Raw genomic sequence first — 15,798 nt, forward strand, 5'->3', positions numbered from 1 at the left:
TATGTAACCATAAGTTTTAAAAATATGCTCATATGAGTCCTCACCCAACTATTTCTATGACATCTATAAATGGGTACAAACTTAATAGATATGCTATTTTTCCCTAGCTACTTATTCCCGCAATTTTGTGAATAATTAACGTGTGCGACTTTGACCACCCCTACGATTTCGTTCGTTTATAAATTATAGAAAATACCGGGCGCATACGCTTATGACAAGCAATGAAGTCAATGACTCCTGTGTATACATTATTCATCATTTAAAATTGCGAAGTATTATTAACGTCAAATACGTTAACTAAAATATTTTCCTGACCTATTGCATTTGTCATAGAACAATAAAGTGGTGCGATATTTGATCTACTTATTTAATTATAAGCTCGATTATTTATAATGTTGATCATACATTTTTCATTAAGATTGTTCAAGTGACAGCGCTCAGTCAGCTCCTATTAAACCAGTCACCGCGGAGCTGCTCGTGTCCGTGGATATCAAACAGACTGGAGATGATAAGAGGGAACCTCTTCTTACTGGGCTTGACTTCCTACCAGATGGGAGACGGGTAGCCATGGAGAACAAGAATTGGAAATGTATCATAATGGATGACCGACTACAGATACTAGGAACGCCGTTCAAGTTCAATAAAAACATTTGCCTGTGTAGTACGCAAAGGCAATTAAGGGACCGCACTTTTCCATTAAACGAAAAATATCATTTAGTCGGAAAGTGTCGTTCATAATTAGCTTGTGCGAACGAAACAGGCTAATCTGGGACGCCACTTTACGCCCATGCATTAACACCCCTTTTTACAGAGGAATGGTCATATATATCAACAAAATAAACATATTTGCGATTTTTGAAAGAATTGTGGGCTATTTCAGCTTTAAAACAGTGCCATTTCAAGTTTTCTAAAATATCTTTAAACTTCTTTTATAAAAGTAAGTTCTTGTTGGTTGTGATGTTAATTGTTTCGATGAGGGACAATTATAAATATTATGGACTGGGAGTTCTCTAAAATAGTTCATATAGGTACATCAGATGTGCTTTCATCTTGCCGTATGTTAAGATACACAGTCTACAGTCTATAATTACATTTTAATCAATACATATAGATTCAATTTGAAAGTTAGCAAAAGTGTCAGTAAATCTATAGCCTAGTTAGCAAGCAATTTTTATTTTTTTTAAGATTAAAACCGAAAGTAGGATTTCTATATGTTTACGTTCATTTCCACAAACGCGATTATTTTTAAGTTTTAAAGCGCAAAAAGACAGATTTCTACCTTGTAACCACCAGATATATTCAAATTGGCATAGATAAAATTAAATCTATAGCCGAATTAGTAAGTAATTTATTATTTTTCAAACGGTACCGCTTTTAAAACCGAAAGTAGGATTTCTAGACGTGGATGAAACCTTCTTAGACAGTGAGACCATTTGTTATAATGGTATGTGGTCCGGGTGCGAACATGTTTCTGGTCCACTTAAAATATGCCTGTCAGGAGATAAACGAGTTTTTCTTTTTTGCTCTAATAAAAAACTTTAACACTCTAGACGTCAATTCTATGACGAATCATTAATGACCGTCTTTAGAATATGTGTTTAAATTATATCTTCCTAAAGTTCATGACAGTACCGGTCCGTTGAAAAAAATAAACATGGCTGTTGGGCGGTGGGATGTTTTTCTTGCTCAAAACAGGTACGTTTAATCGTGTGTCAGCTTAACACGTGAGCATTGTAAATTCCGCTTAACATCTAAACATTTAAGTGTATGCCCTTTATATTATTTGTTGTCGCTGAATTGGTCGTTACATTGTCACATATTTCATTTTTACGCTTTGTACAGATTTATTTCGTTGCAAACCTTGTTTACAAGCATTGCGGAAATCATATGTACAATTAAATAATAAATTTAATAAAACTAAAGTGGAATCATCAATAACAGGAAATAATACTGATGATTTTACAATTAAAATGAATTCATTTTATTATGAATACATTGTTGTTCGTGAAAATTGTGTCAAATTAAGTTAACCTCAGGATGTTCCTTACACTGATTTTTTTGTCAAATATTTTTTTTTTAGTTAACACAAGCACAAACATTATACTGATTTGCACATTGTGGCGGACACAATGCACGAACGATGTATAATTAAAAAAATATTAACGCAATTTTAATGAAAAAAGTTTAAATGAAACATACGTAATAGTTAAACGAGGAATAATTAGCATGACCTCAAAACTATTCAACAATATTTTATATTCACGGAAATGATTCACCGATTAGTATGTATGTCACGGAAATGACAGAAAAACGAATGTGTCGGCAGTTTGAAATCTTTGAAAACATAACTATGTTCTCAAGAAATACTTCAAACAATATATCTTCCTGTGCCGAAAATTAAGGTCACATTGATGCCGACAAATTTCCTATATATAGTATTCACTGCAAGATAAACACTATTACCACAATGCAAGGTGAGCAAAAGTAATGAACATTTCATATAAGAGCAAACTCATTATGTAAACAATTATATAAGTATATTAGTATGTTCTTTTAATACTATTATTTCGTACACATTGTCAATCCATCCATTGTATACAGTATACAGTACCTTAACACTCTTGTACTAATGGGGAACACCTCTCGCAAGCAGATTACGTCCGTACGTGAGCAACCACCGGAATAAAAAAATCACAATCAGGAATCGAACTCGCAATTTAATAGTCGTGTTATACGATAATAGCAAACAGTGCTTCGGCCAAATTGTTATTTCATTCGATTTAATCTGAAAATTGTTTTTATAGAAATTACTATTACTTCGACACGTAAATAAGACTTATTATACTTGTGTTATTAAATGAATTCGTACATCTTAATCGAACCTAAACAAAGGTTGTTTCAAATAGCCACATTTATTCATTTTGTGACATTTTCTCTTTCATGACTGATACATTATAATCTGTCGTCGTTATCATCTAATGCGTCGCAACCTAATTTGATAACGGAGTCGTACTGTACCTTGTACGTAGAACGCTAATAGTTTAATCGTTCGTAAGGGGCGTTTTAAGAATATATCTGTATATTGTGAGTTTGGACTATTAATTGCTGCACTAGTAAAAAAGACGGATACATAATGATTTAGAAGGTATTTCCAAAACTAGAGTTGTGTAGTTTTCCATTTACCTACATTTCAGATTATTTAGTCGTAAGAAGTAGTTGTTGTTATTTATATGTTTAAACAAAAGTAGAAATTATATTAAGATACATGATTAAATGATACTTAGAATACTTAATTGTTTTATATGTTATAACATGTCTACAAACTTCATTAACTCAGTTTATATTTAAAAAGAATATATTTTCAAACATGGAAATACTATCATACATTAAGAATATTTTGTTCATTATTGTAGCAACAAACGACCGGTTACAACATGGCAACCAGCGAACAAGAAGCTCATCAGGAAGTTTCAAGTGACATGATAGGATAATCTATAGTCATTAACTTTTGCGAACCATGAACGAGAAAGCACACGCCCAGTAAAGCAACAGTGTTTTGTAAAACTTGTAACGAGCATCTTTGCAAACCTTGCAGAAATAGTCATATAATTTATAAATCGGGCAAACATGATACGGTGGTTATTGAGAATCTGGATTCGGCACCAGTTGTTGTAATGATGAAAGGTATGGACAAATGTCGCGACCATGATAAAAAGGTCAAGTTTTTCTGTGAAGACCACTCCAAGCTCTGTTGCAATACATGTGCGTTCATACACAGGAAGTGCAAAAAGTCAATGAACTGGCCAGTCTGTCAAGTCAAGAAGGACTAGAGTTGGAAGATTTGAACCATATGCATCTTAAACTTGAGACAGAGACTTGCTCCATCATAGCGGACTGTAACCTATCAGAAGCTGCATTAAGTGAGACCAATGCAAACATTCCAAAACAGGTTGATGAAATGAAGGATCGTATTATCGAGATATTCGATAAAACAAAATCAAGGATGATTGAAGAGGCAGAGAACTTCAAAGCTGAGGAGATGAAGCGCTTAGGCGAAAGGCGTAAGGTTACTTCGAACGTGAATGAAGACATCCATGAACTGCTACCGGTTAGTTCAGCTCTTGTCAAACATGGAACACCTCAACAAAAATATATCATCTCACACATTATGAAAGAGAAAATAAAATATATAGAAACCCATATCACTGAGCAGCGAAACAAACATATTACTTCAACTGTTGCCTTGAACTTTTCAAAACAGCTATCATCACTTCTGAAAGAGGAAGATGGCATTGTAAAACTGAACACAGAGCGACATCTTACGCATAAAGGTTTGTTTTCATGTGATACAAGTACGAAATCTTGCGAAGCAATAACACGGCACATGGTCTAACGGAATCGGTTTAAGTTTGAATATCATACACCTATATCACTATTTGTTTAATGTTATTAAAATGCTTTTACAAGAAATTCGGTCACTATTATTAATAACGGCTTCAAATTACAAACAATAACATCTCTTAAGTGTATAACTGTTTCTTATCTTGACTTGGAAGCACGTCTTTGTTATTCCGATTTTGTTGCATGTTTCATAATGCCAATACATCGATATCTAGCTAATATAAAGGTGCCTAATACAAATATATGACGTCAATAGGGTGTATATTAGACAATCCTCGAAAGTATGGAATGTTACTCAAACTTGCCTATAAAGAAATATTTCGGAGTATAATATAATCGGATCTAACTAAACAAACAATTTTATACCAATATGTAACATATATAAGACATAAAAAGCAACAAAAAGTACTCGGTTGCACGTTGTAGCGAATATTTCATTATTTCGTTTAAAATGGGGACGTAAATGCATGATAGAGGTTTGATAAACAGAAAAACAGGATACTGCCATATAGATATGTAATGTATCAGGCTTTTACAGGTTCGGCACGTATAAATAGAAAGTTCGACGAGCTCCGCCGTTCTTTTATTCTAAACCTCACCCGATATATTATACAACATAAGGATTTTAACATGTTAAACTACATGACAATGTATATCTGTTGGTATTCTACTATATTTCGCGTTATCTAGAACCTTGTGGTAATTAGAAATATACTTATGCATTTTTTCTTATTTCAGATGTTGTGCAAACAAGTCTGACGAATTTGCAAGAATCTTTAGTAGTTAAAAAACGGATTAAAATATATCAATAGCTTAAACGCGTCCGAACTTCTTGATGACAGTCAACGAATCTGAGAAATATCCTTAATAATATACTTCAATTAAAAGGAACATGTACAAATATATGATAAATATCAGATTATAAATTATTTATATTTTTAATATGCTATTATTTGCATATTATAATACATGCTAAAAATTAATAGACGTTATAATATTTAACGCATACGTCAATAAAATAAAAATACGCATTCCCTATTATTGATCGGAAAAAACTCAAATGAAAATCTGCTTTCTCGCATTATTTTATGAAATAAATATCTGAGGAACGACCTCGTTATTTTGTAACCTAAAATATTAGAAATAAACACACATGAGTCCGCACCCTAAAAGTTCTACGACATCTATAAATGAATGAAAACTTGATTCATATGCTATTTTTCCCTAGCTACTTCTTCCCGCAATTTTGTGAATAATAAACGTAAGCGACTTTGACCACCCCTACGATTTCGTTCTTATAAATTATAGAAAATACAGGGCGAATACGCTTATGACAAGAAATGAAGTCAATGACTCCTGTATACATTATTGTATCATTTTAAATTGCGAAGTATTATTTTCGTCAAATACGTTAACTCAAATATGTTCCTGACCTATTTCATTTGTCAAAGAACAATGATGTGATTTGATATTTCATCTACATATTTAATGATTTTATCGATTAGATATAATCTTGATGAGATCCTGTACGTGGGTCCTGACAATGTCATCAGTCTGACCAGGCAGATAAACACATCCACAAATGTCTTGTCCATATGCTGCATGACCCCAACACACATGGTCGTGAGCACATACGATGCTCCACGTACACACATGTAAAAATATTATTTACTACTGTCGATTCCATTAAATTGCATGCTGTCCCGGACTTGGTGTGGTTTTGAAATATACATGTTCTATTAATAGTTTTTTTCTTTCAGATGTTGTGCAAACATATTCGACGGAAATACAAGAATCTTCTGAAGTTAAAGAGGAAACAACAAATTTAAATAAAGGTATGCGCGTTTGTGTAAACACTGACATTGAGTCACACGATGCATATTTAAACAATACAGGCAATGTTCAAAGATTGACGAATTGACAATGGTCCATTTTTTGTGTCCAATTTTTATTACTAGAAGAACTGTTTAAACAAAGAGCAATATAAAACTACATACGTTACACAATTATGTTTTTTACGAATTATCATAGTATTTATATTGATACACTTAGAAAGCGTTACAAACTTGAAAACGATTGAATTCATTATTTTCTTGTTAATCCTTTCAAAATCGTTGTCAAAGCGTGATTTGTCTACAAACTAAGATCTGTTTTTCTTTTCGCAATCTCTTGGAGTTTGAAACAACAGTTGTTATACTCAATTATTTAACAATAAAAACGCACTTCAATAGTGTCAGACAACACATCTAAGTACATTTACTCATTGAACCATTTGTCTCGTTCAAATTACCCTTTAATTTTGTTTTAATTGTACATATCAATATAAATCACAATCAGGAATTAAAGTGCTACGAAACTTTGATTTAAAATTACGTGTATTGCCTGGAACAACTTTCCGCGATCACTATGTGTGCGGATACTTTTAATGTAATAATTGTGCAAGAAATTACCATGTGCGCTCGCGTTTTTTTTTTTGGTTAAATGCTGAAAAAGATTTTTTCTCAGGCACTGCAACTACTTTTTTAATGATCCGCTTCAACATGAATGATTTTCATTGTTTCGGACAATTGCAACTGGTTTTAAAGGTGAAAATGATTCATTTGTCGGTATGTCGAATTGATACGATATCGACACAACGGACTATATCTCAATATTAACTGATGAGTTCACAACATATAGGCTTTGTCAGCTTTCGATGCATTTGTTCGTTAGGTGTCCATTCTCTATCCGATAACTGCCGTAGAAAAGATAAACCATACAAAAAGATTCATTCAGAGCGTTATATAATAAATATTTCAGAAGAATTTGGAAGATCAGCACAATATCAATCGTAGCTAGTAGTATTGCTTTAAAACACGTCCATAACATACTGCTGATTTCACGTAAAATAGATTAGCTATACAAAATTCAATTCACATAATAATTGTTTGTTCTTAGCCGCTTATTTCGTGTCGTTGTTTTTTCGTCAAACAAAAGAATGCTAATTTTGGAACTGAATCAGTCGAGTCTCTAAGCGAAGGATAGTAACATGTCCAAATAGCATATTAAATGTACGTTTATGAGTAAGAACAATATGTTTGTAACAATGAACATGAAACTTCGTTCGAAAAAAACCCACATTAAAATATATATCAATAGCTGGAACGCGTCCAAACTATTTGATAACAGTCAGCAAATATGAGCAATATCCCTCTTCACGTAATGTTATTAAAAGGAACTTGTACAAACATATTATAAATACTAGATTATAAATCAGTATTTACATTATTGATCTGATATTATTTACATATTATACTTGCTAATAACTAATAGGCGATCAAATTTTGTATGCATACGTCAGAAAAATATCAATTCGCACTCCCCATTGTTAATAAAAAAGGTAAAGTTACAACTGCTTTTTCGCTTTATTTTATGAAATAAATATCTTAGGAACGACTTATTTATTTTGTAACCAAAAGTATTAAAATATACTCATATGAGTCATCACCATACAATTTCTATGACATCCATTAATGGTAATGGGTGAAAACTTGATGCATATGATTTTTTCCCCTAGCTAATTTTTCCGAAATTATGAGAATGATAAACGTATGCGACTTTAAAGTCACTATAACGCTCAAAATCAAAAAAACGAAAATTTCGTAAAGTATTTCGTTATATAAAATTAAAATCTAAACAATCAGTGTTCCTTATAGCAATAGCCACACTTTCAACGCTAGATGAGATATAATTACATAGATTTTTGTAGATACAACATATTCGTTTTTATTTATTTGTGGACACAATAAATTCCATGCTAATTTCCTGCGAATATATCTATTCATACGACACACGAACACTAAAATGGTACCATGTTAAAACCATAACAAAAACGAGCATTTTGAATCCACAAACATCTTTTTTACCAGACCACATCTGGCGTTGAAATTTCGGCAATTGCCAAAAGGAACAATGATTTTTAATTATTTAGCTTTATTTAACGAAATATTGTACGAAATTTTCGTTGATTTTGAGTAGTAACTTTAACCATCCCGACGGTTTCTTTCGAAAATAGATAAAAGAAACACCGAGCATATATACGCCTATTTCAAGAAATGAAATGACTCCTTGATTTACATTATTATGCCCCCCTTCGAAGAAGAGGGGGTATATTGCTTTGCACATGTCGGTCTGTCGGTCGATCTGTCGGTCCGTCCACCAGGCGGTTTCTGGATGATAACTCAAGAACGCTTGGGCCTAGGACCATGAAACTTCATAGGTACATTGATCATGACTCGCAGATGACCCCTATTGATTTTGAGGTCACTAGCTCAAAGGTCATGGTGACCCGAACTAGTAAAATGGTTTCCGGATGATAACTCAAGAACGCTTAGGCCTAGGATTATGAAACTTGATAGGTAGATTGATCATGACTCGCAGATGACCCCTATTGATTTTCAGGTCATTAGGTCAAAGGTCAAGGTCACGGTGACCCGAAATAATAAAATGGTTTCCGGATGATAACTCAAGAACGCTTATGCCCACGATCATGAATCTTCGTAGGTACATTAATCATGACTCGCAGATGTCCCCTATTGATTTTCAGGTCTCTAGGTCAAAGGTCACGGTGACCCGAAATAGTAAAATGGTGTCCGGATGATAACTCAAGAACGCTTATGCCTAGGATCATGAAACTTGATAGGTAGAATGATCATGACTCGCAGTTGACCCCTATTGATTTTCAGGTCTCTATATCAAAGGTTAAGGTCACGGTGACCTGAAATAGTAAAATGGTTACCGGATGATAACTCAAGAACGCTAATGGCTACGAGCATGAAACTTCATAGGTACATTGACCACGACTCGCGGTTGAACCGTATTGATTTTGAGGTCACTAGGTCAAAGGTCGAGGTCATGGTGACCCGAAATAGTAAAATGGTTTCCGGATGATAACTCAAGAACGCTTATGCCTAGGATCATGAAACTTGATAGGTACATTGACCACGACTCGCAGATGACCATTATCGATTTTGAGGTCACTAGGTCAAAGGTCAAGTTCACGGTGACCCGAAATAGTAAAATGGTTTCCGGATAACTGAAGAACGCTTATTCCTAGGATCATGAAACTTGATAGGTAGATTGATCATGACTCGCAGATAACCCCTATTTATTTTCAGGTCACTAGGTCAAAGGTCACGGTGACCCAAAACAGTAAAATGGTTTCCGGATGATAACTCAAGAACGCTTATGGCTAGGATCATGAAACTTCAACGGTACATTGATCATGACTAGCAGATGATCCCTATTGATTTCCAGGTCACTAGGTAAAAGGTCAAGGTCACAGTGACAAAAAACATATTCACACAATGGCTGTCACTACAACGGAGAACCCATAGGGGGGGGGGGGGGGGCATGCATGTTTTACAAACAGCCCTTGTTTATCATTTAAAATTGTGGATTATTAAATACGTCAAATAAGTTAATTAAAATATTATCCTGATCTATTTCATTTGTAATAAAACAATGAAGTGATGTGTTATTTGATCTACTTATTTAATGATATTCTCAATTAGTTATAATGTTGATCATACATTCTTCATTTAGATTGTTCAACTGGCAGCGCTCAGTCAGCTCCGAATAAACAAGTCACCATGGAGCTGCTCGTGTCAGTGGATATCAAACAGACTGGAGATGATTTCGTTGAACCTCTCCTCTCTGGGCTTGACTTCCTACCAGACGGGAGACTGGTAGCCGTGGATTCTTGGAATTGTAAATGTCTCATATTGGATGACCGACTACAGATACAAGGAACGCCGTACAAGTTCAAAATATATCCATATGACGTTGTATGTTTGTCTCAGTGTGAGCTGGCAGTAACGACCAATAGAAAGACAGTGTGTCTCCTGTACTTGAGTTCTTACAATGTCATCAGTCTGACCAGGCAGATAAGCACATCCACAAATGTCTTCTCCATATGCTGCATGACCCCAACTACCATGGTCTTGAGCACATACGATGATCCACGTCCAGTGAGAATGATAAACCAGACCGGTGTGGAGTCTGATTTTGACCGTGTGCTGTTTAATAAGAAAACGTACAAGCTTAATGACAGCAGGTGCACGTATGTCCCTTCAAAGAACACGTTGGTACTGACTGATAGGGATACACACACAGTGTTCATGTTTGACACCGTGAAGGGAACGTCTAGAGAAGTCCCCAATGATAACATACAGAAACCACGTGGTGCGTGCGTCGGACCCGGTGACACGGTGCTGGTGTGCAGTATGGTTAAGAACTCCATCGTACACCTTACTGTTGATGGGGACATTCTATGTACCTACCATGTAGATATGCAATATCCGAATACCCTGTGTATGAAAAATGATGGGAGCAGATTGGTCGTGTCTGGTTGTAGAAACGGAATGAAGAAATTGATGATGTACAAATTATCATAAATGACATCATACGTAGCTATTAATTATATCTACAATTATGCATATGCTACCTGTATAATTCTTTTTGATTTTTGTTGTAAGGGACTATCTAGGTTTATGCTATTTGGTCTGTATTCTTGGTTAAATAAGGAATGAACATACGCATCAGTGTACAAACTGCAACTACACAGATAATACATTTCAACAAATTACAAGCATGTGTGATAGATAAACGGTTAATTTGTGTATTATGCACATGTTTAAAGCAGAAAAGTCTTATCTCTGTTTGATGTAAAATATAACAGTTACTTTTCCTCAGTTGCTATATGTTAATTATGAAATAATCATTGTATAAATACTTTTCAACACATGATTATGAACACAACCATTTACTTTAAAAATATTTTATATAATTATATCACATTATAATAAACACAATTAAATAGTATATATTATTTGTATTTATGTTGTTAAAATTATGTTTTCGAAATTGCCCAAAATATTGCTCAAATAAAACCAGGTTTCAATCAATTGATATAGGTTGCTTTACCCACTGTATTCAGCAAATATGCGTTTGTGACAGGCATATAGTTTGTAAATATTTAACAATCACTTTTTTATTACAATGGTCTAATACTGACTTGAAACTAACATGCCACTTCTAACCATACCGACGGTTTCTTTCGAAAATAGATAAAAGAAACACCGAGCATATATACGCCTATTACAAGAAATAAAACGACTCCTTGATTTACATTATTATGCCCCCCTTCGAAGAAGAGGGGGTATATTGCTTTGCACATGTCGGTCTGTCGGTCGGTCCGTCCACCAGGCGGTTTCCGGATGATAATTCAAGAACGCTTGGGCCTAGGACCATGAAACTTCATAGGTACATTGATCATGACTCGTAGCTGACCCCTATTGATTTTGAGGTCACTAGCTCAAAGGTCATGGTGACCCGAACTAGTAAAATGGTTTCCGGATGATAACTCAAGAACGCTTAGGCCTAGGATAATGAAACTTGATAGGTAGATTGATCATGACTCGCAGATGAACCCTATTGATTTTCAGGTCATTAGGTCAAAGTTCAAGGTCACGGTGATCCGAAATAATAAAATGGTTTCCGGATGATAACTTAAGAACGCTTATGCCTAGGGTCATGAAACTTTTTAGGTAGATTGATAATGGCTGGCAGATGACCCCTATTGATTTTCAGGTCACTAGGTCAAAGGTCAAGGTCACGGTGACCCGAAATAGTAAAATGGTTTCCGGATGATGACTCAAGAACGCTTATGCCTACGATCATGAATCTTCGTAGGTACATTGATCATGACTCGCAGATGACACCTATTGATTTTCAGGTCTCTAGGTCAAAGGTCACGGTGACCCGAAATAGTAAAATAGTGTCCGGATGATAACTCAAGAACGCTTATGCCTAGGATCATGACACTTGATAGGTTGAATGATCATGACTCGCAGTTGACCCCTATTGATTTTCAGGTCTCTAAATCAAAGGTTAAGGTCACGGTGACCTGAAATAGTAAAATGGTTACCGGATGATAACTCAAGATCGCTAATGGCTACGATCATGAAACTTCATAGGTACATTGATCACGACTCGCAAATGAACCCTATTGATTTTGAGGTCACTAGGTCAAAGGTCGAGGTCATGGTGACCCGAAATAGTAAAATGGTTTCCGGATGATAACTCAAGAACGCCTAGGATCATGAAACTTCATAGGTACATTGACCACGACTCGCAGATGACCCTTATTGATTTTGAGGTCACTAGGTCAAAGGTAAAGTTCACGGTGACCCGAAATAGTAAAATGGTTTCCGGATGATAACTAAAGAACACTTATTCCTAGGATCATGAAACTTGATAGGTAGATTGATCATGACTCGCAGATGACCCCTATTGATTTTCAGGTCACTAGGTCAAAGGTCACGGTGACCCAAAACAGTAAAATGGTTTCCGGATGGTACCTCAAGAACGCTTATGGCTAGGATCATGAAACTTCAACGGTACATTGATCATGACTAGCAGATGATCCCTATTGATTTCCAGGTCACTAGGTCAAAGGTCAAGGTCACAGTGACAAAAAACATATTCACACAATGGCTGTCACTACAACGGAGAACCCATATGGGGGGCATGCATGTTTTACAAACAGCCCTTGTTTATCATTTAAAATTGTGGATTATTAAATACGTCAAATAAGTTAATCAAAATATTATCCTGATCTATTTCATTTGTAATAAAACAATGAAGTAATGTGTTATTTGATCTACTTATTTAATGATATTCTCAATTAGTTATAATGTTGATCATACATTCGTCATTTAGATTGTTCAACTGACAGCGCTCAGTCAGCTCCGAATAAACAAGCCACCATGGAGCTGCTCGTGTCAGTGGATTTCAAACAGACCGGAGATGATTTGGTTGAACCTCTCCTCTCTGGGCTTGACTTCCTACCAGACGGGAGACTGGTAGCCGTGGATTCTTGGAATTGTAAATGTCTCATATTGGATGACCGACTACAGATACAAGGAACGTCGTACAAGTTCAAAATATATCTATATGAAGTTGTATGTTTGTCTCAGTGTGAGCTGGCAGTAACGACCAATAGAAAGACAGTGTGTCTCCTGTACTTGAGTTCTTACAATGTCATCAGTCTGACCAGGCAGATAAGCACATCCACAAATGTCTTCTCCATATGCTGCATGACCCCAACTACCATGGTCGTGAGCACATACGATGATCCACGTCCAGTGAGAATGATAAACCAGACCGGTGTGGAGTCTGATTTTGACCGTGTGCTGTTTAATAAGAAAACGTACAAGCTTAATGACAGCAGGTGCACGTATGTCCCTTCAAAGAACACGTTGGTACTGACTGATAGAGATACACACACAGTGTTCATGTTTGACACCGTGAAGGGAACGTCTAGAGAAGTCACCAATGAAAACATACAGAAACCACGTGGTGCCTGCGTTGGACCCGGTGACACGGTGCTGGTGTGCAGTATGGCTAAGAACTCCATCGTACACCTCACTGTTGATGGGGACATTCTATGTACCTACCATGTAGATATGCACTATCCGAATACCCTGTGTATGAAAAATGATGGGAGCAGATTGGTTGTGTCTGGTTGTAGAAACGGAATGAAGAAATTGATGATGTACAAATTATCATAAATGACATCATACGTAGCTATTAATTATATCTACAATTATGCATATGCTACCTGTATAATTCTTTTTGATTTTTGTTGTAAGGGACTATCTAGGTTTATGCTATTTGGTTTGTATTCTTGGTTAAATAAGGAATGAACATACGCATCAGTGTACAAACTGCAACTACACAGATAATACATTTCAACAAATTACAAGCATGTGTGATAGATAAACGGTTAATTTGTGTATTATGCACATGTTTAAAGCAGAAAAGTCTTATCTCTGTTTGATGTAAAATATAACAGTTACTTTTCCTAAGTTACTATATGTTAATTATGAAATAATCATTGTATAAATACTTTTCAACACATGATTATGAACACAACCATTTACTTTAAAAATATTTTATATAATTATATCACATTATAATAAACACAATTAAATAGTATATATTATTTGTATTTATGTTGTTAAAATTATGTTTTCGAAATTGCCCAAAATATTGCTCAAATAAAACCAGGTTTCAATCAATTGATATAGGTTGCTTTACCCACTGTATTCAGCAAATATGCATTTGTGACAGGCATATAGTTTGTAAATATTTAACAATCACTTTTTTATTACAATGGTTTAATACTGCCTTGAAACTAACATGCCACTTCTTATATAAAGAAGTGAAACTCATCTATGCACAAGTCCATTCAATTCACAGCACTTATTCAACATGGTTGTACAATCACCTTTCATCCAAATAAAATCATAATAATGAAAATCAATCCAGTGCCGTTTATGCAACTGCTGTTGGTATTGCATTGTCATTCACTGTAAGAGAAACTTGGCGTGGTGGTTGATGTGTTCCTCGATGAATGTGGCGATGAAATAGTAGCTATGGTCATAACCCTGGAATGAAAATAAGGAGACAAATATTAGCTTACATAGGTTGAACATGAGATGTTTGTAAAACATGTATGTCTTCTAAAGGAAGCCAAGTCTCAATCAAATGTGCAATTGTTAAATGATGTTGAAATATTGCTTTCCCCGAGTGACCTTGACTTTTCTTGCTCTATTGATCTCAAGATTGATACAGGCCTTCCTTTACTAAAGATTAATCAGCACACAAATGACCATATGTTTAAGCGGCTTGTTCACAGATTTATGCATTTTTCAAACAATCTCGTCAAATAAGCTTACTATATATGCCTAGTGGACTCCCCCATCCTTCTAAATTGGATCAATGTATTTCCAAAATTAGGGATGTCTATAATATTCATTTCTATATTTAGTTTATATCTGACACAAATTCCTTAAAGCAAACAGCGCAGACCGTGACACGACACTGCATAAGCGGTGTCTCATCTGGGTCTACGCTGTTTGCCAAGGCCTTTTTTCTAGACGCTAGGCTTAAATGGGTTAAAGCTCTAAGTGCTTTAATTTGTGTTACTAACTACAGTTGCAAGGCAAAAAGTAGAATAAAAGGTTTTGCCTTCCCCAGTCCCCAGGATTTGGAAACTGGACTTCTTGAATCAAAAGTGACACCCATGACCTTGACCTTTTGACCTCAAATTATATAGGTATTTTCTTTCATAACAAGTAAAGATTAAACCAATGTGCATGATTGTTTGTCAAACAATTCTCTATGTAGCATGCAGAAACAAATTGGTTTACATTTCATCTAACAAGCACATTGTGAACTTGTCAAACTGTATGGCGGGTAGTGGGGCATAGTAATAATAAAGTAACAGAGACAGGCAGCATAGCACAAGAGTTACTTTTATGGCTTATTTTATGCAAGGCAATATTTGTAGTG

At 35.2% G+C, this 15,798-nt stretch overlaps 2 protein-coding genes across 11 annotated transcripts in view; one reads left to right on the forward strand and one right to left on the reverse strand.

Moving 5' to 3' along the window:
* Positions 1–3,012: 3,012 nt before the first annotated feature.
* LOC127833809 (uncharacterized) overlaps positions 3,013–15,798 on the forward strand; it is a 104,067-nt gene continuing 91,281 nt past the window's right edge. Inside the window, exons 1-5 of one of the 4 annotated variants that reach the window (XR_008027612.1) lie at positions 3,013–3,145; positions 3,414–4,331; positions 5,140–6,056; positions 6,162–6,236; positions 13,162–13,296. Coding sequence is in view for 1 of the 4 variants with exons in the window: in XM_052359262.1 (XP_052215222.1) it covers positions 3,761–4,331; positions 6,162–6,236 (646 nt within the window). In the remaining 3 variants the exon portion in view is untranslated. Of the gene's footprint in view, positions 3,146–3,413; positions 4,332–5,139; positions 6,237–9,984; positions 10,538–13,161; positions 13,297–15,798 lie in introns of those variants that run through there. The other 3 variants (XR_008027611.1, XR_008027610.1, XM_052359262.1) reach the window with 3 other exon arrangements.
* LOC127833811 (S-formylglutathione hydrolase-like) overlaps positions 14,659–15,798 on the reverse strand; it is a 67,375-nt gene continuing 66,235 nt past the window's right edge. For 4 of the 7 annotated variants that reach the window (XM_052359266.1, XM_052359265.1, XM_052359263.1 and 1 more), the window contains exon 8: positions 14,660–14,891. In XM_052359266.1, the coding sequence (XP_052215226.1) occupies positions 14,811–14,891 (81 nt within the window). In that variant the 3' untranslated portion in view covers positions 14,660–14,810. Of the gene's footprint in view, positions 14,892–15,798 lie in introns of all 7 variants that reach the window. The other 3 variants (XM_052359270.1, XM_052359271.1, XM_052359267.1) reach the window with 2 other exon arrangements.

Source organism: Dreissena polymorpha, chromosome 6 (genome assembly GCF_020536995.1).
Source record: "Dreissena polymorpha isolate Duluth1 chromosome 6, UMN_Dpol_1.0, whole genome shotgun sequence".
Lineage (NCBI taxonomy): Eukaryota > Metazoa > Mollusca > Bivalvia > Myida > Dreissenidae > Dreissena > Dreissena polymorpha.